This window comes from Pteronotus mesoamericanus, unplaced genomic scaffold (genome assembly GCF_021234165.1).
Source record: "Pteronotus mesoamericanus isolate MK-2021 breed Mesoamerican mustached bat unplaced genomic scaffold, CSHL_Meso_final scaffold_21, whole genome shotgun sequence".
Classification (NCBI taxonomy): domain Eukaryota; kingdom Metazoa; phylum Chordata; class Mammalia; order Chiroptera; family Mormoopidae; genus Pteronotus; species Pteronotus mesoamericanus.
In genome coordinates this window covers 5,733,297-5,754,308 of record NW_026555310.1, presented here as the reverse complement: position 1 = coordinate 5,754,308, position 21,012 = coordinate 5,733,297, and the positions used below count along the sequence as shown (strand labels likewise).

At 55.8% G+C, this 21,012-nt stretch overlaps 1 protein-coding gene across 3 annotated transcripts; it reads right to left on the bottom strand.

Moving 5' to 3' along the window:
• Nucleotides 1-7: 7 nt before the first annotated feature.
• ADCY6 (adenylate cyclase 6) lies at nt 8-20,225 on the bottom strand. Of its 3 annotated transcripts, XM_054591171.1 has the most exons (23): nt 19,640-19,725; nt 14,660-15,518; nt 10,935-11,084; nt 10,434-10,555; nt 10,229-10,340; nt 9,939-10,066; nt 9,264-9,422; nt 9,045-9,186; nt 8,801-8,929; nt 8,531-8,556; nt 8,150-8,297; nt 7,821-7,918; nt 7,549-7,636; nt 7,268-7,384; nt 6,843-7,001; nt 6,358-6,536; nt 5,451-5,486; nt 5,239-5,368; nt 4,682-4,945; nt 3,761-3,965; nt 2,854-2,978; nt 2,472-2,633; nt 8-44 (listed from the first exon to the last, which is right to left on the bottom strand). In XM_054591171.1, exons 2-22 carry the CDS (start codon nt 15,515-15,517, stop codon nt 2,508-2,510), a joined length of 3,501 nt encoding a protein of 1,166 aa, XP_054447146.1. In that variant the 5' UTR covers nt 15,518; nt 19,640-19,725; the 3' UTR covers nt 8-44; nt 2,472-2,507. The 3 variants fall into 3 exon arrangements, with proteins under 3 accessions (XP_054447146.1, XP_054447144.1, XP_054447143.1); XM_054591169.1 differs by lacking the exons at nt 8-44; nt 19,640-19,725 and adding an exon at nt 20,206-20,225 and having other exon boundaries at nt 173-2,633; XM_054591168.1 differs by lacking the exon at nt 8-44 and having other exon boundaries at nt 173-2,633.
• Nucleotides 20,226-21,012: the final 787 nt, after the last annotated feature.

Genomic DNA, 21,012 nt, shown 5'->3' with positions numbered 1-21,012 from the left:
AGGGCCTGGTGTAGTTAAGCTCTCTGAAGACACTGCAGCTTCACCTTGGCAGGGAGAAAACCAAAGGAAGCCCTCTGACCACGGATGAGAGGGGTCCGCCAAGCCCTCAGGCAGGAGGCTGCCTCCTACACCAGGCTCTGCCAATTCTGACCAAACCCAGGGCCCAGAAGAGCTGCAGAGAACAGGGAATTTTACAAAGAGTTTGATTTTATTGATATTTAAATATATTAAATATTTCACTGAAATACATGGTACATTACCCTCCCCATTCCCTCAGTGGTTACAGTATAAAACCAAGTCCCTGGGCCTCCCATCCACTAATTTCCCCACCAACTAGTGAGGAAGGGGACAATGGTAGCCCGGGGGAAGAGCATGGCTGGCACTGTGGTGTGGGAAGCCAGGTGTGGGCAGGCCCTTCCCACCTAGCAAGAGGCAGAGACAAGACACCCATATTGAAGTCTTCCCACTCTGGTCTCTCTATACCCTCACCCTGCCCCATGGCTCCAAGCAGTCGCTTCCTATCCAGGGACATGGCTAGTGGGAGGGAAGCTGATTTTCTGTCTGGACCAACTAGTCTTTTCCCCTCCGCCTGCCTCGTCTAATGAAGTGCCTAAAGGCTTGTTTGGCTGATGCATGAAGATTTCCAAGGCAGGCAGTTCAAACCAGAAACCAGGCCTCTACCAGGAGGTACAGTCAGAAAGGGCATAAGGAAAGAGAAGAGTGCCACCTTCTCCTCCCAACCCAGCAACTCTGGGACCCTCTTTTCTCTGCCTCTAATCACCTCCAAGACAAAGCAACCTTCAAGCAAAATTCAGGCTAATGACTCTGTCTTAAATAGGTACAGACAGAGAAACCAAGGCACCAGCTAATTCGGGCCAGAGGAAAGGAGGTTGCTGGGAAAAGGATAAAAAGAAGGCAAAGACAGGAAGGGAATCTAGAGACCAGCCTCCTGCCAGCCCTTTAAGGATTCATGGGAATTGGGGAGCGAGGAACATGCTAGACTCGGGCTTAAGGTTGGGGAAGGCCAACTTTCAGGTTCCCCTGCCCCACCCCTTAGTACCAGTATCTGGGTCCTCAGAGGGATCCCACGCTACCCGAGTCCCAAAGCACACCACATCCCAGGACACAAGCTGGGGAACCCAGGAAATTCCTGAGTCTCTGCCCACCAAACCCCAGACAGTGTAGGCTTGGTCCCTAGCCCAGGCAGGGAGACAGTCATGCTGCACACATGGCCCCCAAATGGCACTTAGGGATTTGGCACATAAAGGACTTCTCTCCCCAGAGACCCCTCCTCTTGCTACAACACCGAATCCCACTGCTGTGCAACCTGGGCATCTCTCTCCATCCCTTGAAACCAGAAACCTGCCTTATTCCCAGAAGACAGAGGCCCACAGGAGAGAGGCAGCCTGGGGTGGAGAGCTGAAGACCAGGAGCACAAGGACACACAGCCCCAGAAAACAGACACACACAAGAAGACCAACATGCACACACACTGCACAGACACACAGGCCCTCCCCAGTACCAAAGGCTTGGGAGGACAGGTTTGGGATCAGGATCATCTTCCTCCATGCCCTGGCCATTTGCTAATTTGGCAACAAAAGGGGTAGAGATGCTCCATACCCCTTGCCAGCAGACCACAAGAGAACACTGGGGCAGAGTGACCAGATCCTGACCATCGGGCCCCTCAGACCAGAGTCTGGTCCCACCGCTCTCCCCGCCTAGCCTGCTCTCTTTGGCACCTGCCAGTGAACTTCCAGCTCCTGATCAGACACCCCTACACAAATGCCTGCTGTCTGGCTGGGCATTTTCACAGTACCAATGAAGCCAGATGCCCCTTTCCCTGGCGTTTTGCAGGAACTGGGGCTAAGTCTGAGCTGTCAGAAGTCCCTTTGTTCCCCTTTGGGGACAGATCCTGGGACTAGGATTTGGCAAATGGAAACATTCCCCTGAAATATGGACAGAGCTGGGACCCGAGCGCATCTCTCTGCTCTGTGCCTAGGACGGAGACTTGGCTGGGGCTGGGGGTCCCCAGGACCATGCTGGAGATTCAGGCATAGCAAAGGCAAGCATGGAATAGGCACTCTTCACACCTACCCCAGTCTTTGTACAAAATATTCCCAGGAAAAAGGGAAAGGAAGGGCCCAGCCCTGAGCCTGTTGCCCAGACAGGGGAAGGGTAGGCATAGCAAGCTGCCATTCTCATCTTTCAGGCGGGAGGGCTCCCACTGCCTCTGCTGCCCCCTTCCCCACTCCCAAAAGCTGGAAGAAGAGAGGGGCCAGCCTTGCCCCAACTTAAAAAGAAAGTCACTTGCAAAACCCTTTTTGGTAACCCCTCGTTCTCCAGTCTGAGGGAGACAAGCATGGTCCCAGCACAGCCTGCTGGGATGTTCCCTTTTGTGGATAGGGCCTTGAGGCTCAGTGTCCCCTACCACAGCTCCACCCAGCGAGCACAGAGTCCACTCAAATGCCCACCTTGGTCCCTTCAGCTAAATTTGTAGCTGGGCCCTGTTAACTGCAAGGGCCTCCATTGAGAAAGTAGGTGGTCATCTCCCCCTTGCCCTTCACCTTGACCACCCCTCGACACTCCAGCTGGTAGCCCTTGGCAGCTAGAACCTGGTACAGGTCCGTGGTCACCTAGGGGGGGTGGGAAGGGAGACCACTTAGCCTGGGATCCTTCCTGCTGCATTTGCAGGGGCCCAGGGGTCCTCCCATCCCCTAGCTGCCCTCCCCCAATCCCCACCCCACCAAACACAGCACATCGCCACCCTATCCCCGTCTGAACAAATGCAGAAAGGGACGTACAGAAGCCCTCTGGACCCATACCCATCCCAGCCTCTGCTTACATTCCCCTCACCTGGATTCGGTCAGGAACCCCCGTGCTGTCCATCCGGCTAGAGACATTCACTGTGTTCCCCCAGATGTCGTACTGCGGCTTCCGAGCCCCAATGACACCTGCCACGACTGGGCCCATGTTCAGTCCTGGGGTAGAGAGAGCAGTAAGGCACTGAGACGACCGGTTGTTCTAGTCAGCCTGGGGTGTCATCCCACCTCCTGGCACCTTTAGAAGAACCCAGAGAAAAAAGTGGCAAAAGGACAAGTGTCCTGGTTGTAAAGAATGGTCCAGTCGTCAGTTGAGGAGCTCCCAAGTCAAGGCAGCTCTACTGTAACAGCAGCTAACCAACTGAATGCACACTCTGAGCCAACCACTCTGATAAGCATTTCCATTAGTATTTCATCCTCTCGACAGCCCTAGAAGATAGGTATTATTATCCCCATTTTGCAGGTAAGGCAAGTGAAGCTAAGAGAAGTGAGGTGGCTTATTAAATAAGCCAGGAAGTGGAACATCCAGAATTCAAACCATACAATCTGACTCCAAAACCCGTGCTATTAACCACTCCCATCCTTAGTTCACCTGAGAGGCGGCGCCTCTTACCAGACTGGCAGACAGGTGCTGTGGTTGACGTAAACCTGGTTTAGAATCCCAGTTGAACCACTTCCTAGTTATTTAATCTCTGAGAGTCAGTTTATTAAAAGGGGACAATAATGTGAGTATTAAAATGTGCTCACAAATGTCTAGAACAGTGCCTAACACATAGCTGGTCCTCAGTGAATGATCTGACCTTATCATATAAGACAATACAGTGAGAGAAAGGAAACCCGTACGGGTCCTGATGGGGAATGTGTGCTGCTGTCCTCCTGCTCCCTGGTCTTCCTCCAGAGACAGCCCTGGGAAAAGCCTCTAGGCAACTAGGCCCCCTCACCAATCTTCATCTGGAAATTGTTGAAGGAGTGCTCATTGATGTACTTCATCTGCTCCATGAGCCGCATGGCGTAGTCGGCGAGGGCAGTGATGTGGGAGCGGCCCGCCTGATCATAGGTGCTGGCGTTCAGCCCGGAGGCAGCCATGTAGGTGCTACCAATCGTCTTGATCTTCTCCAGCTGCCGGAACCGCTCCTCACTGATGATCTGGACAGCAGAGGCGGGGGGGGGGAGTGAAGGGGGGAACACCCCGCTGTCAAGGCAAAGAGGCAAAACCCGGCCCCACCCCAGGGCTCATCCCTGCCATGTCCTGGCCCACTCCCCACTGCCCTGTCTCAACAGCTCCCCTCCTTTTAGTGAGGGAGTCTCTCGCCAGCTGCTGCTCTCAGTGCAGGACTAAGAAGCCAGGAAAACAGGCCTCCTTCACCAGGCAACCACCAGAAGCCAGGCCAGGGCTCAGCAAAGAGCTTCAGGTCAACCCATCAGCTCACTCACAGAATCCAGAACCACAGAAGGGATATTGAGCATCAGTTAGCCCAATCCTCACCTTTTAGTAAACTGAGTGCCAGCGTGAGGAAGTGCCTCCCCTCCGGAACAGTGGAAAGCCCATTCCTGGCCCGGACGTTCAGGACACTTCCTTACATTTTGCTTCTACTTCCTGTACTCAAGGGGACCATCTTGCTTACTTGGCCTCATGGGGCTCTGTCCACAGACTCTTGCCTTCTTCAGTGACATTCACCTGGTACCTACCCTGTCCCCTTCAGATCCTCTTGTTCTCTTTTGCTCCCCAACTATGATAACCCAGCCCCACTGGGGCTCACCTCCTTGCTGCCTCCCTCCCTTCTCCACCAACCCCCTCCAATCCTGGCCTTCTCAGCCAAAGTTCTCCCCACTCTGCCAGCACCAGCTGACTGGACAAGTACCTCATCAAAGTCAGCGATGATCTCGTTGAGCAGCCGCAGGCACTCGACACCCTCATTGTTTGCCTCCAGCTCCACGTAGAACTCAGAGAAGTTGGCAATGGAGGCAAACATGACAGCCACACACTCACACGACTGATAGTAAAGCTCATCGTTCCGCCGCTCCCGGGCCAGAAAGTGGGCAGCCACATCTTTGGGCAGAATGTTATGCAGCAGACGCCTGTTGTATGCCTGGAGTTCCTCCATCTCCTCCTTCTCCCCTGTTGCCTGTGGACACCACAACCATCACCCACTGCCCAACATTCACAAGGGGTGGGTGCAGCAGCCAACACCTGGAGATGAGCACCAGAGGGAACGATGTGGAAGAATAAAGGCATGGACAGAGGAGGCCTAAAGAACAGGCCAAGTGGTGAAGGGGGCCAGACAGGGACAAAGAAAAGGTACAGAGCGAGGGTGGGCTTGGGGAGGCCAGAGCCTTGGCCAACTAACAAGATGCACTTCCAGCTTGCCCAGGCTCTGCTTCCAAAATCCTGCTTCCCTTCCCCTGCCCACCCAGTCACCTGCAGTTTCCAGAGGAAGTCGAGGCGGGCAGTCGATTCCACCTGCTGAGCATGCAGATACAGCGCCAGCGCAAACACCAGCAGAATCACAGGGGTCATGTATTTGAGCGCCACCCTCCCCGCAGCTGGGCTGCAGGTAAGCAGAGGCATGCTCAGTACCTGAGGGAGGCGCTGGCAGCCCTGCCCTTCACTGCCTCAGAGCCCTCACTCACCAGTCCAGCCCATCGAAGGTCTCATTGGAAGAAGCCCTGGCAGGAAGACACAAGAGACAGAGTCACTGGTTTTAATGCTGAGTGGGGGCACAGAAGGGGAGGCAGAAACTACACTAACTGAGCACATACCATAAACCAGACATTGGGCCAGGGCTTTGCTTATATTCACTAAGAGCAGAGGTTCCACTCCTGGCTCTACTTACCGGCTATGTTGACTTGGAACAAATTGCTTAACTCTCCAAGCCTGTTTCCTCATCAATAAAAGAAGAATCAGATCTAAATAATGCACACAAAAGGCTTAGCACAGCGCCTGATGTGCAGTAAGCCTTCAACCGTATTGGCTACTATCATCTTTATAACTACCCTGGGACATATGTGGCATTGTCATTTTACAGCTGAGGAAATTCAGGCTCAGAAAAGATCATTGACCTGTCTAAGCTCACACAGCTAATGAGCAGCAGAGCAAGGGACTCAAGCCCAGTGGGCTCTATAGGCTTTTTCAATGACACCAAGCTATGGCCATGGATCACAAGGGGTGGGGTTTTACAGAGGGAGGGCTGGCGTGGCATCCTAGGCAAAGCCCTCAAGGAGGAGGCAGAAGTTTTGGTTCCTAGCCAGGGCTCTGCCACCAAGCAGCTGTGTGACCTACAGGAGTGGATATGGAAGCATCATGCAAATTCAAAAGGGAATTATTATTATTATTATTTTATTGTGTAGACTAAAGACACAGGGATTTCCCAGGACTGCCGTTTCCGTGGGGTGATAACTTGGGGTCTTATGCTGGGAGCTCCTCCACTGCCTCCATTCTCCCACAGGTGAGGGAGTAAGTGGTGACAATCCAAGGGCGCAAGGGGCCTGGGCACCAGAGAGGCTTCTGGGAGATGAAAGGGTCCAAGAATGAACTCACAAGCCATGGACGCCAAGCAGCAGATCATAGTTGTCAAAGATGGTGGCTGGGGGACCCAGCAGAAGCAGCACCAAATAGATGAGCCCCAGGACAAAGATCATGGCCAACTTCCCGATGCTACTGATGTGCAAGAAGACAGAGCTGGCCAACAGACTTAGCAGCACGTTCCCGACGAAGTACTGGGGGCAACAGCAGAGGCAGTGTTGGGTGAAGGCAAAAGCCAAAGTGCCCCCCTGCAGAGAGCCCTGCACTCCCCTGCCTGACCTCAGCTCCCCTCCACGACCTCGAACCTGAACCTCCTTCACCCTCCACAGTCAGCCACCAGAGCACACAAGGGCCCTGGCTGCTCCGGCTGCTCCAAGAGTTGGCAACTCTGGTGAGACCCTGTGTCCCCAGTGCCCATCACCAGGCCTGGCACAGAGGGGTCCGTAACTGGTGCTGATGAGGAACCTCTCCCCCGCCCTTCCTGAGCACTGCTTGGGCACCTCAGGGAAGCTGCAGGTGGGTGCGGTGCCCTCACACAGGGGAGCATCAAGGCCCAGAGAGTAATTGAGCTGCTGCAGGTGGCAGGCGGTGATGTCGGCAGGTGTTAAATTCAGCATCCTGGCTGCGCAGGTCCGTATGGGGGTGTGGTTACAGGTGAACTGCAGAAATGGGGAGAGGTGTATCAGAGTAACCAAGGAAGGGAGGGGTTACCAGAGCCACGCCCAGGTGCCTTATACCCCAGAGCCCAAGTTCTCGCTGAGGGATGACAAGGGGTAGGGAGATCAAGGAGGCAGGAAGACTGGAATTGACCTCACCCCCTTTTTTTGGAGAACAGGCTCCCTGAGGGCAGGAAAATGTGCCTTACTCATCTCTGTATCCTAATGCCCAGGGCAGGGCTTGACACACAGGAAGGATGGATCTTTACCATGTTGGCAATGGCAGAGGTGAACACAAGCAGGACCGAAAAGATGCCAACTGCAGTGCTGTGTGCCCGCGAGCGAACAATGCTGCGCGACAAACGTTGCAGGGCCTTAGGGAAAAGCTGTAGGTAGGCAAAAGGTGAGGTAGAGACCACATCAGCCAGGGACTAAGTCCACCTAGGAGTGGGGCCCAATGGAAGAGACACGACCTTCTCCTCCCTCGCCCCGTGTGACCACACCTGGCCCAGCCTACGCTCCTACATGGACCAGGAGGCTCCCTACTCACAGAGCCGCAGGAGTACAGGGCGCAGGTCAGCACTGTGATCAGCAACAACAGGAAGATCCCAGCATAGATCCCAAGCATCAGCGTTGAGCTGGGGCAGGAGAGAGCCCGAGAAAATGTTACTCTGGAAAATCTGGGTGTCCTTGTCCCGCTCCCTGCTCCCCAGATAGGCAGGGCTCAGGCTCCAGGGACTATGGGCTCATGTGGGTGTTTAGGGAGGTTCTTGGAAGTGCTACAGGGAAGAGAGGCTGAACAAGGAGGAGCAGGGTTCTCACTGTGGGAAGATGAGGAGCTGGATGAAGCAGATGAAGCAGAAGACCAACAGGGCACAGGCCACATAAGCTCCGAAACGTGGATCCACCTTCCGTGAGTACTGAGGGAGAGGAGGCTGAGCTGCACTTGGCTCTGCCCTGGCGAGGCAATGAGCTACCAGGGGCCTCAGGGGAGAAGCAGTTGGCCCGATTGATAGGAATCCCCACCATGCCCTGCGCTCACTTTCCCGTTCCCCAGTACCCTCTCCTGATCCCTTACTGGTGCTCAGACTTCTCTGCCTGGACCCACCTCCTCCCCAGCCCCTTTCCTTCTGCCCCAGAATCCTTCAAACCTTCTTTTCAAGATCCTCTCTCTGGAAGGTGAGCAGGAACCGGCGCACGTGGTCCTTGCGCAGCTGATCAATGCTGCGGGCATCGATGGCACGGCCCAGGAACTCGTCTACCTCATCCTCAGGGTTCAGGGCATCTTGCGCGCCCCGGCTGAGGGCACAAGACATGGCTTCACCAGGTGCATGAGCACGGTCAAGTGAGAGGCAATGAAAAGGGAGGGGCATGGGCAGCACCCAGAGAGAGGGAGAGCAAGTGTGTGGCACCTGTTCCCACGACTTATCTAAGGTTCAGGAGAAGTGGGGGACCTCTGCTCCGCACAACCCTATCCCCGTTGCAAATGCCTTGCCCTCACCCTCCTTTCCCTCCTCAGTAACCTGACTTACTTGTCTTTGCTGGAATCATCAATGCCCTAGAGAAAGGGACAGAGCGTACAGGTGAGGTAAAAGTCGTCTGCCCTGCTTCCCCATCCCCAGCACTGGGCTCAGGGTTCCTCTATATACTTCGGGGATGAAATCATCCCTCCTACCCCCAATACCAGAAATTATTCACAGAGACGGCAGCCATAACAAGGAAGGCAGAAGAGGGAAGGGGGACACAGAGCATTAAGGGAGACAAGAACGCGAGACCCAGGTCCTGGTGCTGTGGGCTCTCACCATCTGGCGGAAAGCCTTGGAGTCCTTGGTTCGGGAGAAGGCACGGTCGGGCCCCCAGCGTGGCACCAGCCCTTCCATGGAGTTGGCCCGGGTCCGCTGCAGCTTGGCCAACATGGCCTTCTCCTCTTTCTGTGTGGGCAGCACAGGTGCAGGCTCAGAAAAAGGGCCCAGAGAAGGCGTCTTCCTGCAACCCCCTTTTGTCCTTCTCCCTGCCTGTCCCTCCCCTGACCCGCCCTGGCCTGACCCGTTTCTGGCTGGTGCCCAGGATGAGGAAGGTCTCAATGTGCTGCTCCTTGAGGTATGCGTTGCGCTCACCACCATGGCCTGGCTCCACCTCGTAGTCCCCGTTCAGGTACTGCAGCGTGGCCCGAGTGATGTGGATGCGGCTGTGTGTGGGTACAGGAGGGTGAGACCTGGCTCTCCCACCTTGCTCCCGTCCTCACCACCTGGACCCCATACTCACCCGGCCCGGCCCCCCGCCTCCATATGGTTGGCCAGAGTCACGTCATTGGACCACACATCAAATTGCCACTTCCGCAGGCCAAGGACACCGCAGTGCACACGCCCGCTGTGGATGCCCACGCGCATGTTCACGTTCACACCTGTCACCTCGCGCACCAGCCTGGGAGGAGGCAGCCCCAGCTCAGCTCCTGGCATGGTCTTCCCCGTTGCCAACCCAGAGCCCAGGCTCCTCCACGCCCCTTGGAGCCAAGTGGGCGAGGATAGACCCGATGCAGCAAACGGGAGCACAGCCTTGGCTGGATGTGGGCAGAAGGCTGCATGGGGCTCAAGGACAAATGTTTTGAGAACTGTGTTCGCCAGCAGGGGCCCCACAGCATCTGTGGAACTGAGCTAGGAGAGGAGGAATCGCCTGTTCTCCCCATGGGCCTGTTCAGCTGTCCTTCTCTCCAGCCCATGACCCACCCCGGCTCCCCTTACCCCACCCTCCTGGCTGCAGTCTCAGGTACACAGGGATCTTTACAGGGACAGAAGAAACATCCATCCTCCTCCCCAGTGATTGATGTCAAAGGTAGAGAAACCAGCCAAGACTAAGGAAAAACCCTGAGGATAGAGCAAAGAGTAGGAGCAGTCTGGGGCACCCTCAGTTCTAGGAAGCCGGGGAGGGGGCGCTGCTTACGAGATGGCCTCAATCATGTCCACCCCCATCTCCACACAGCAGTGGGCGTGGTCTGCCCTGGCCTCTGGCAATCCTGACACACAGTAATAACAGTCCCCCAAGATCTTGATCCTCAGGCAGTGATTTTCCTGAAGAGGAAAGAGTTGGGGGAGAGTCACCTTACTCTCTTGCCCACACCACCCTGCCCACCACCTTCACTGAAGACTCTATCGGCCCGCACACCCCCAGGCTACCACAGTGAGGCTGTGTGCTCGGCAGTCCACCCTGCCCCCAAGCCCCAGCACCCTCACCGCAGCCAGCTTGTCGAACCGGGCAAAGAGCTCATTCAGGGTCATGACCAGCTCCTGTGCGGTGCACTGGGATGCCAGGCTGGTGAAGCCTTCAATGTCTGCAAACAGGATGCTGTGGACGATGGCAAAAAATGGAAGGTATCACATGGCCCTCAAAGACTCCCAGATCATGCACTTTTCCTGGCTTCGTCCCACCCCACCCTACCTGACATTGTCATGCTTCTGGATGTAGATCTTGTGGAACATCATGTCTTCTTTCTTTGTGTTTATGTCTTCTTTCATCTCCATGGCAACATGCTGGGGCAACACGGACAGCAGCAGCCTCTCCTAGGCCAGTGGTTTTGACAGGGCATTGCTCTTTTCTTGGCCTCACTTTTTAATCCCTCCAGGTTCCTCCACATCCTCGGAGCCCTCCCAGACCTTTCTGGAGATCTGAGCTTCCCTTCTGGACTGTGGCCTGCCCACCCCCACTACAGCCCTCAGCAGATGGACATCCCTGTCATCTCTGACCAACCCCCATTCAACCACCCCTCAGAGGTGCTCCCGCCCTCAGACAGGACAGAAATCCCACTGTCACAGGGCCCCTGGGATACTCAAGTCAGGGAACCATTCACACTTATTTTGCAGAGTTGTATGAGGCAGCAGATCCAATCTGCAAGTTATTTGGGGTGAGGTGGGGAAGGGCACCTCAGGGAGAACACCCCACCTGCTGCCGATTCTCATGCTGTAGGTGCAGCCGGGCTTGGATGTAACCACGAGTCTCCTGAAAGGCCTGGCGCTGAGACACCTCAGCCGGGTAGTGTGTACAGATGCCAATGACGTTGGTGCAGAGAAACAGCAGCATGTTGGCACCGAGCTGCAGGAGGTGGCAGAGGCAGACCAGTGACCACCCTGCCCGTGCACAGGTGTGACTAGCTAGATTTTGCAGATGACCTCCTCTGGGGAGGAAGCCAAGATCCTGTGCCATCGGTCCCCAACTGTCCCTACCCTTGCAATAGATGTATCCCCCACAAGACTCCGGCCCCCTTCCTGGATCACTGCATGGCCAGAAATGAGATCTTTTCACAGCTCCTGGGAGCAGCAGCACCAACAGAGCCAGGTAGGTCACGGGCTTGAGCCTAGCACACTCTGATTTCCTGCCCCCACCCAAAACAAAAGACAAGTGCTGCTGCATCTGCATGTGGCTCTCATTGTAGGGCAATGCCCAGGAGACCTGAGCTCTCCATCCTCCGGTGAGTGGCCAGGACAAACCATTTCATCTCTCTGGGCCTCTGTCTGCTCATATAGAACTTGGAGAGGAAGCATAGGAAGATCTCCAAGGTCCCTCTCTGCCCTGATATAATAATAATTACTATTATTATTAATACTGGAGCTAATTTTTTTGCTGCCTACAATGTATCTAGATTCTATATGCCTCTTTCCTATAAATTAAGAAATGTATTTCTTACAACTCTATGAAATAACACTATATCTCATTTTAAAGGTGAGGGAGTCAGGTCCAGGGAAGCTAAGTAACTTGCCCAAGATCACACAGCTAGCAGTGACTGGTATGAGACTTGGGTCCAGGACAGTCAGGCTCCCACGTGTCAGTCCGAACCCTACTGTACTGCACATTCCAAGTGTCCAAGGTTCCTACTCACTCCACTTACCCAAGCTCTTGAGGCCCAGTCTTGGAGCCCAGGCTTGGGAGCCATCAATTCTACAGACACGAAGAACTCTTCCTAACTGAGATAGGGTGCCACCACGCCCAGCCACCCCTAACACGTGGCCCAGGCAGGCCCCGCCCCCGGACCTAGGACCCTGACCCCAGGATGTTCAGCCTTCGATCATCATCAGTAGCACTAACTGCAGAGCATGTTTAAAGGGAGCCAGCCTCAGCGTTTCTGGAAATCCAGGGGTTAACCTGGCATTTGAGGCTCCACCCAAGTTGGCTGGGGCAGGGCTCTGGTTTGGGGAGAAGGGAGGGAAAGAGCACCAACTGGAAGCCAGGAGTTCTGGGCTCTGCCCGCAACCATAACTAGTCCTGCAAACTGGGAAGGTCAGTTAATCTCTGGGACCTCAGTTTCACTTTTCCTGGGTAAGGTGGAAAGGGGTCTGGCTAACCCCTGAGCCATATCCAGCTCTGACCCTCTAGGGTTGGCCTCCCAGTCTCCCTTCCAAGTCCAGCTTACAAGGCCCCCCTCCCAGCAGCAGGGGTGAAGAGGGGGGTACACTATCTCCCTCAGGGGTTTCTAAGAATAGCCCCCAGTGGGGGAGAAGGAAAGGGGGGGCAAACCAAGCAACTTCCCTTCCTGGCCCCAGGAGCCCAAGAGGAAAATGTGAGTCATGGTGGAGGGAAGGGGAAGGGGGATGAGAGACTGAAATAGATCTGTACACAGACCCCTATCGGACTGTGAGAAAAAAAATGGACATCAAGGCACTGTAGGAATCTCCAGGATGGGGAGAGTTAACTGAATGAAACTCTCGGTGTGTCTGAATGAGTGGGTCTGAGACTAAAGGCTCCTTCCTGTAAATATAAGCTGAGGCTGGATGTGGGAAGGGGCTGCCCAATGAGCCTAGAGAGGAGGCCACATCCCCACGCCACCCAGGACCCACAGGCCAACTGGGCACAGGGGCAGGGACAGTATGCTCCGAGAGGAGGTATGGGTGCCCTGGCCCCAGGGACTAGCACAGGGGCGGGTCTGACTTTCTCCACTCATCCCAAGAACGAGCCTGCTGGGACCCACTGGGTGAGGCTGCAGCCAGGCATCCCTAGGGGGGCAGGAGGCTGGCACAATCCTGGCCTCCATGGGACTGTACCTCCCCAGTGAGGCCCTGGGCCTGGCTATGGGCGCCATGCCAGCTGAGAGCAAGAAAGAGACACCCACCCACCCCTGGCCAGCCAGAGAGGGTGAGGGGAAAGGGAAGTACCACCTCCAAGCTCCTCCTTCCACAGAAGAGCAGCCCGAGTCCAAAGCCCAGTTTGACACCTACCGTGGAGTGGAGTAGGGGGCTAGCCAGGGCAGAAGAACCTGGCCCTTTAAGAAGTCTGACAGTGCCCTGCAGGCACATGCTTCACAAACAAAAGGGCTATAAAGTTACTTCTAAAAAGGTACATTCTGTTCCTGGAGCATAGGCTAGGCAGGGAAGGGCATCAGGCCAGAACACCCAGCTTCTCACTCTGGAAGCCCCAGGTAACTTCTTTGTGGGTAGGGCTAGGGTGAGCTACAGGCCACAAGCCCCCGGAAAGGCAGAGGCTGGCTCCCTCAAACCTTGAGCACAGCAGGGGACAGCACCCTCTATATCAAGGTGCCGATGGCAGGATCACGAGGTGTGCTGCTTGGGGTCTGTGCCTACAGCAGCCCCTGAAGAGTCACCTGGGCAAGACAGCCTGGTCTCTGCCCCCGGGCATGGGAAGGGCATGAAATGGCAGATGCCACGAGCTCATGTCTCTCGGAAAGGAACTTCCCACACGCCCCTTCGCTGGGCATCATCCCCTACACGTTCCCCACCTCCATGCCCAGGTGAGAAGGCCGCCCCACCCTGTCAGTTAGACATGCTCTGGGAGAGGGCAGGGCCCTAACAGCAACATCATGAGGTAGATACTATTTTTATCCCAGTTATAGACTGGGAAACTAAGGCTGGGAGAGGTGAGGTTAGTTGTCTAGGATCTCACAGGGAAGAACACGGCTCACTGGACAACCAGGCCCTCCTGCAGCCAAGCCTTCATTTCTCACTCAACACCATGCTGTCAAGCCCCAGCTTATACACCAATCGGACCTTGGAGGGAGCAGCCAGTACAGGCAGAGGAACTTAAGTCAGGGCTGCCAGACCTCTGGTGCCCAGCGGGAGAGGGTGGGATGAGATCAGACCTTAACACCCCTCTCTTCTACAGTCCAACCCCACTCAAACCACTCCCAGCCCAGGAGAGAACCAACTCTACTCTTCGCCTTCTCTGTCCTCTCAGAGATAGCCATGGCCCAGGAGAGAGGCCACTTCTCCCTTGCTAACTCCATCTAAAACTCTAGATCACCATCTTTTTCAGGCACCCAAGGCCTGAGTCTCAGGTATCAACTGGGGGCCAGACATGTCAAGGCCCGGATGGCAGCCTACACTGCCCTCTGGGGCGGAAACATCGCAGTCCCACCTCCAGCCCTGCATTATGTCACTACAGGCTACACTACACTATTTCAAGGGCCTCAGGCCAAAGAGCTGTGGGCTGTGGCTCAGGGTGAAGGTACAGGCTTGAGTCCTGGTGTCCTCCCTCCCCTCAGCAGTGCCCTCTGGCCCAGATCCCAAATGGAGGTCAGCCCCTAAAACTTGGTCTCCCATCACCTGCCCATCCTCCCAGGTATAGCACTCGGTATCCACCCATGACTCATCCATCATCAATTACCAGGCCCTTCTCATTCTCAACCTGGTGCCCCCATACATCCCGTCCTGACCACCCACCTGCTTCCAGAGGAAGGCATCACCACGGTTGAGTTGCCAGGCCAAGATCAAATGCAGGGTGGAGAGGCCCAGCCCACTGAAGACAGCTGCCCGCATGCGGATGGGTAGGAGCGTATAGGTGATGTAGACAAAGAACACAGGGCACCAGAGGCCTGCGGACGGACTGTGCGGGTTGGCTGCCAGGGCGCCCCCAACCTGTACAGCTGCCAGGATGCCCAGCACCACGTAGCTCACCACCCACATGGAATCCTGGCGAAAGCTGTGCCGGTTACACACCACCATGAGCACCACGAAGAGGATGGCCGCACAGGCCAGCAGGGCCACATAGGCAGGCTGAGGGCGGGCGGGTGCAGCGTGGAAGGCCAGCAGCACGGCCGTGAGCAGCACGAGCACCGCCATCAGCAGCGTGAGGCTGCTCTGGTTCATCTGGAAGAAGTACCGCTGGTACAGGCGCTCCAGCTTGGCGGAGCGGAACTGCTTTGACTGGAACACCTGCACCAGACGGCGCCAGCAGGATCTCCTGCTTCTGGGAGCCATGTCGGGTGCCACCTCAGCTACCCCGCCTGCTGCTGTTGTCTCAGTGTCCTCAAAGCCCAGGGCCACGGCCCGCAGCCCCAGCTCAGTGCCCTTGCCCGGGCCACCCCTCCGGATGAAGGCCTCGTCCTGCCAGGGGCACCGAGGTGGGGCGGCAGGGGTGGGGCTGGGTGGCTGTGCATCCTGGAGGCAGCTCATATAGCGGGGCGCGCAGAAGCCACTGGTCTGAGTCCTGTGACGAGGGCGCTTCTGCCCATTGCGTTCGCCCCAGGCTGTTTTGCGTTCATCCACTTTGGGGACCAGAAGGCCACTAAACCATGACATGCTGCAGGGAGGAAAGGAAAGGTATTAATACCGCCATCAAGGTTTGCCAACACCAGCAATTATTAACTGAGCACTTCCGATTGCCAACTTTAGCACTTCAGACACATCATCCTCATAAAATGACTCTGAGGAAGACAACGGTATCCCCATTGAACAGTTAAGGAAACTGAGACAGAGGGAGGTGAACTTGCCCAAGATCAAGCAGCCACGTAAGTGTGTGAACCAAGATTCTAACCCAGATCCATCTGATTCTGAAGCAGTACACTTACACATTCACCTCTTCCCTAAAAAGCACGGATAATTTCTTGGTGATTACAAACCCAAGTGCCCGCGTCAATGAGCAAAGCCACCCTTGTTCAGGAGAGTGCACACTCTGAGCAAGGAGGCAAATACCCGCCCCGTGAGTAGACTGTTGCCTCTGGCTTCCCAGTGGAGCCTGATCTGAGTTTTCAACAGAAGTTGAAAACAAATATGCAGATTTCAATGAGACAGCTCCTGATTTTTAACTGTTGGCAAGTCATTCACATTTTTCAACACTGCAAACCAAATAAATCGAGTCTATGGAATAGACTAAGCCTGTGAACTGCTAGTCGGTGACCTCTGTACAAAAGGGAATCTTTCCACATCCTTCCCCACCGCACTCATACACACACACTGACACAATGCACTGCACTAAGCCAAATTCAACTTCTCCCCCAGGTCACAGCTTACATGAAACTTCCTCAGGAAAGATGTCCCAGCTAAGTTTGGTCCCGTTTACCCTCTGTACATTTCCTCCACGGTATTATCACAATTATAATTAAATCATCCTTTGTTTAATGTGTCTCTGCCCCTCTGATTATATCTATTTGGCTCAGTGCTTTATCCTCAGCACCAACTATTAAACTTGGCTCATAGGAGGGAATCAAAAAATTTATGTTGAAAAGATAGAAAGCTCAAGGGCTTTGGTATGGAGCATCTTACATGAAATAATAATGATGGTAATCCTATGATTCTTCATCTCTCACTGCACTCCAGTCCTCTCAGCCCCTTTGCTGGTCCCCAAGTCACCATGCGCAGCCTGAGACCTTGCTGCTTGCTGTTCCCTCTGCCTGAAACAAGGGCTCCTCCAGGTCACTGCTCAAATGTCCCCTTATCGTTGAGTTTTCCCTGACCACTCTATTAAAATAGCAACCTCCTTTCCTGGAGCTCCTATCTCTCTTCCTAGCTTTTTGCTTTATTTTTCTCCACAGCTCTTATCAACAATTGCCAGTCTATATATTTTCTTATTTGTTCATTGTCTGCCTCTCCTAACTGGAATGTCAACTTCATGAAGGCAACGATTTTGGCCTGTGTGGCTCACTGCTATGTCTGCAACCTCCCTAGGGTCTAAACAAATGTTCGTTAAGTAGATGGATGGGTGGATGGGTGGATAATACTGCAATGCACTTTCTCTGTGCTGTAAACTTTCGAAGGTCCTTTCACATGCCTAATTCTGTCTGATATTCACCAAAACCCTATGAAGCGCCTGCAGCATGGGACAGATTTGACAGGAGAACAAAACAAAACTGAGGTCGACTGTAGTGTTACATGGCTGGCCCAAGTTACAGAGATCATGAGTAACCAAATCAGCCTCAGAGCTCAAGTCTCCTGGAGTGAAGTGCCTCACTGGGTGCGAGGACTCCATGACGCCACCCTCAACGTGTCTCCTAGCTAAGCCCAGCACCCGGGCTCCAGAGGCAAGGAGGAGAGCACCGTCACACCCGATGCCTGTGTCCCCACAGGCGCCCCACTCCTCCATTCCCACAGGGCACCCTGAGGGGCTCCTTGTACTTAAACCTGCAGTTAGCAGCACTGACATTTGTACTCACCAGGGGACAAGGGGAGACTACCCAGCACTTGCCCTAGGTGGTCACAGGACCAGCCGCTCCAGCCAAGCGGTGTTCCAAACAGGCGCCTAGGGGCTCGCGAAGCAGAATGCAAACTGGGATCTCTCTGCACAGAGGAAACCCCCACCCTGGTTCACCCCCAGCCAAGTTTTCTCGGCGTCCCTTCTCCTATATCCCACAGTGGCTCGCGTCCTTCAGACTCCTTACTATCACAAACAGCACCATCTGGAGGGGATGATCAGAAACCCAAGACTTTTGACCAGGTTGTCATTTGCAAAAAGGTCACCAAAGAAAGCTTGGCTCTTCCAAACACTTGATTAGAAGCATGATCTTTAGAGAGAGACCAGGTTTCAAACCTTACTGTGATTATTTGTTATCTTTACAGCCTCAGACAAATTACTTAACCTCTCTGTGTCCGTTCCTTCATCTGTACACTGGGAATAGTAATATCTGTGAGGAAAGACTCTAACGGTACCTGTCACATGCTACACACTCAATAGTTCTCCCCACCTATGCCATTTTGAACCCCAAACTCTGCTGGTGTCCAAGAGATGGAAAGACAGAAAAGTCATGAGCAAGAACACCCACCTCCCCAGCCAGTCAGACGCCTAGTTCTATCAGTCCCTGTGTCCTCGGCTGTCAGTCCCCAGAGCTGCTAGAGACAGAGCCCAGAGTGAGCAGGTTTCCCACCCCACTTCATGACATTTTGCCTTAACCTCCTCCCACTTACCAGTCCCCTGACCTGTTACTACCCCAACCAGCACCACTGGCCCAGACCTCTGTTCCCAAAGGACCTGTTTCTGGCCATGTTCCCAGTTCCCTGGAAGCACATCCTAGCATCTGGCTCATACCCACAGAGGAAAGGGCAGACACTGTTCAGGGGAACACATGACCCTCCCAAGAACACTCTGACTCCCACATAGGGATAGCTCCACAGCTCTGTAATTGTCTGACCAACGGCAGCGATCCCACCCCAGGCTCCACTCCAGGCACTGTCCATCTTGGAGAACTCACCCCAAGTCAGACTAGTATGGCAGGGAACAGGGGAAGGCACTGTTCGATGCCACAAAACTTCCCTATATGGTCCTCCAATCCTCCTTGCCCAGGAACCCATCACTATGAACCACAGACCACCTCCCTCTTCCCCACAGACAAGCTCCTGAGCTTGTGCCAACGACCTCCTCCTCCCCTGGCTTCCTGTATCTTCACTCTGTCCTGATCTGCTGCCCCAGGCACCATGGGCTCCCAGAGCCAGAGCCCTGTCCATTCAGCCAGGCAGACTGAGGCCCAGGGCTTCCCATACCTCCTCTCCCTCCCAAACCCTGATCCCCCAGCCTGAGACCCAAAGTCCTGTCCCAAGGAATGGCTCTGTCCACTGCTTTACCCAAACCCTCTCCAGGGCCCCACTGCCCCTGTCCTCCTTGGCAACAAGGAGGCCCCAGGGTATTTAATACAACTTCAGAAAAGTTCATGGCAGAAGGCACTGCCCAGGCAGGGCCCTTCGTGCCAGCACCACCCACCATGCTGGGACACAGGCCTCAACTCCAGGCCTTTCCAGATGCAGAGGAGTCTCCCCAGGGTCTCTGTCAGGAGGTTCAGCATTGCCTTCTCCTTGGTTCCCCAGTCGTTGGTCCCCTCCAACCACACAAGCCCTATTAGGCTGCTACACCTCGGAAGCGTCACTCTGGAAGGGGAGGGCACGAGGAAAGAGTCCCACCGCCTCATCCACCTCCAGCTTTGCCGTTAAGGCCCCAGAGGAGGCTATTCCGTCTGCTCCCCGGCTCACCCAGCAGGGGCCCTGACACCACCCCTCCCTTTCATTCCCAAGGTCTGCGGGGAGAGGAAGGGGACTCTTGCAGACAGATGCATCCCTCCCTCCGCCCAGGGAGCCTTTCCTTCCCCGAAACACAATCACACTCCACCCCAAATTTGGAGGCTCGCCCCACTGCAAAAACCTCAGGACAGAGCCTCCTGCAGTGCACGCCTTTCCCGGGGGTCGGGGTCGGAGACAGCAGGGAATTTTGCTCCGGGTGAAGGAGGGTCGCGTGGGGCGGCAAGTGTGGGCCAGGAGCCTTGAGCCCCCACCTCCGCCACGACCGCCATCGGCCAGCCCCTTTGGCCTCGGGCTTCCCCCAGACACTCTCGAGAATCCCCATCCCAGCTTCCGCGCCCCACCGAGAAACTCCTGGAGCCGGGCAGGAGAGCTCCAGCCTCACCGAACACCCGCTGCCCCCTGCCCCAGGGCGCGTCTCACCTGCCGGCCAGGGTCGGCGCCTCCCCGGGGCTCCTGCCCCGCCGCCCCTGCGGGCTCCGGCCGGCCGTCCGGCCGTCCCGCGGTCCTGCTCCGTGCCCGCGCGTCCCGGCCGTCCCTCCCGCCGCCCGCCGCCCGCACCGCCCGCGCCCCCTCCCTGCTGTCCAGCGCAGCCGCCCTCTACCCCGGATCCAGAAGTCCCCTCCCCGCCGGCTCTCGGACTCCCCGCCTTAAAGGCACAAGCTCCTTTTGTCTGGGCACCCCTCCCCCTCCCCAGACGCCCGGCTGGGCGGCCCAATGCTCTCTCCAGGAACCGGGTAGGGTTGAAGGAGACTAAAGAAGGCGACCCTCCCTCCGCACTCCCCCTCCTCTCCTCCTGCCGCTTCCTCCCCCAGTTCTGGGAAAACAAGCGGCCACTGTTCTGAGATCGAGACCCCGGGGGGAGGGGGCCGTCCAGCCGGCTCCTGGTTTCCTCCCTCCCCCGGGCTGCATCCTCCAGCCTTCGACTCCCACCTTCACCCCTGGGGTCTCCCAGCTCGCCCGCACTTCCACCCGCGCACAGCGATTACCCAGGCGCGGCATGCGAAGGGTCGGCTTCCTTCCCGTCCGGGACCCCTGGGGCGGAACCGGTGCCCGGCGCCCACTCCTCACCCCTCCCTCCCTCTTTCCCTCCCTCCCTCCCTCCTCCCTCCGCCAACCCCCGCCCGGCCAGTTACAGCCCTGCTCCCTCCCGCGGGAACTCTGTTTAATAATTAATTAAGATTTCATTCCACAAGGCGCCAGGTGTGTGCGGCCTGCTTCCCCGCGCACCACTTTTTTCCTCCTCCCCCAACTCTCTGGGGCATCGGCCGCGACGTGAACCCACTGCACCCAGAGCCCAGAAGGGGGACTGAGGAAAGTGACACTCTCCACACTACCCGCGGGCTCCCCTGTCTCTGGGGACTTCTCCCCGGCACCTGCCACCAGCACAGCCCCTCCCCGGTACCTTTTACGCAAAGGGTAGTGCTTCCACGCTGAGGGTGGGGGTGAAGGAGGGTACATTGCTGGGCGCACGAACTGAGAGTTGTTTGGGACTTACTATCCCACGTTTCCAAGCGTGGAGGGGCAATCCAAGCTCCCTGGGTGATGGGAAAATCTTGTGGAAGCTGCTTTAACCCTTTGAGGGTTAGACCAGAAAGGGGACGAGGGTTAACTCCCGGGACGTAGCCGAGTCTGACACGTTAGAGGTGATGCCATTCCTCCAGAGATGGGAAGCGGGCAGCTTGCCTGGCATCCCTTGAGGACCGCCCCTGTTCTCTCAAGCAGCCCTATACCTCCTCCTCCCTTGGCATCCCCTTCCCTACCTAAGGTCCCACGACCTAGACATCTCAAGCTGC

What these genes read in the sequence shown, in the direction of transcription:
- ADCY6 (XM_054591169.1), bottom strand. Translation starts at nt 15,517, where the DNA reads ATGTCATGGTTTAGTGGCCTTCTGGTCCCCAAAGTGGATGAACGCAAA. An exon ending in CAGCTCCTCATCTTCCCACA is followed by an intron (nt 7,637 to 7,820) that starts GTGAGAACCCTG and finishes CTCCTGCCCCAG; the next exon opens with CTCAACGCTGATGCTTGGGA. An exon ending in CCTCTGCCATTGCCAACATG is followed by an intron (nt 7,002 to 7,267) that starts GTAAAGATCCAT and finishes CCATTTCTGCAG; the next exon opens with TTCACCTGTAACCACACCCC.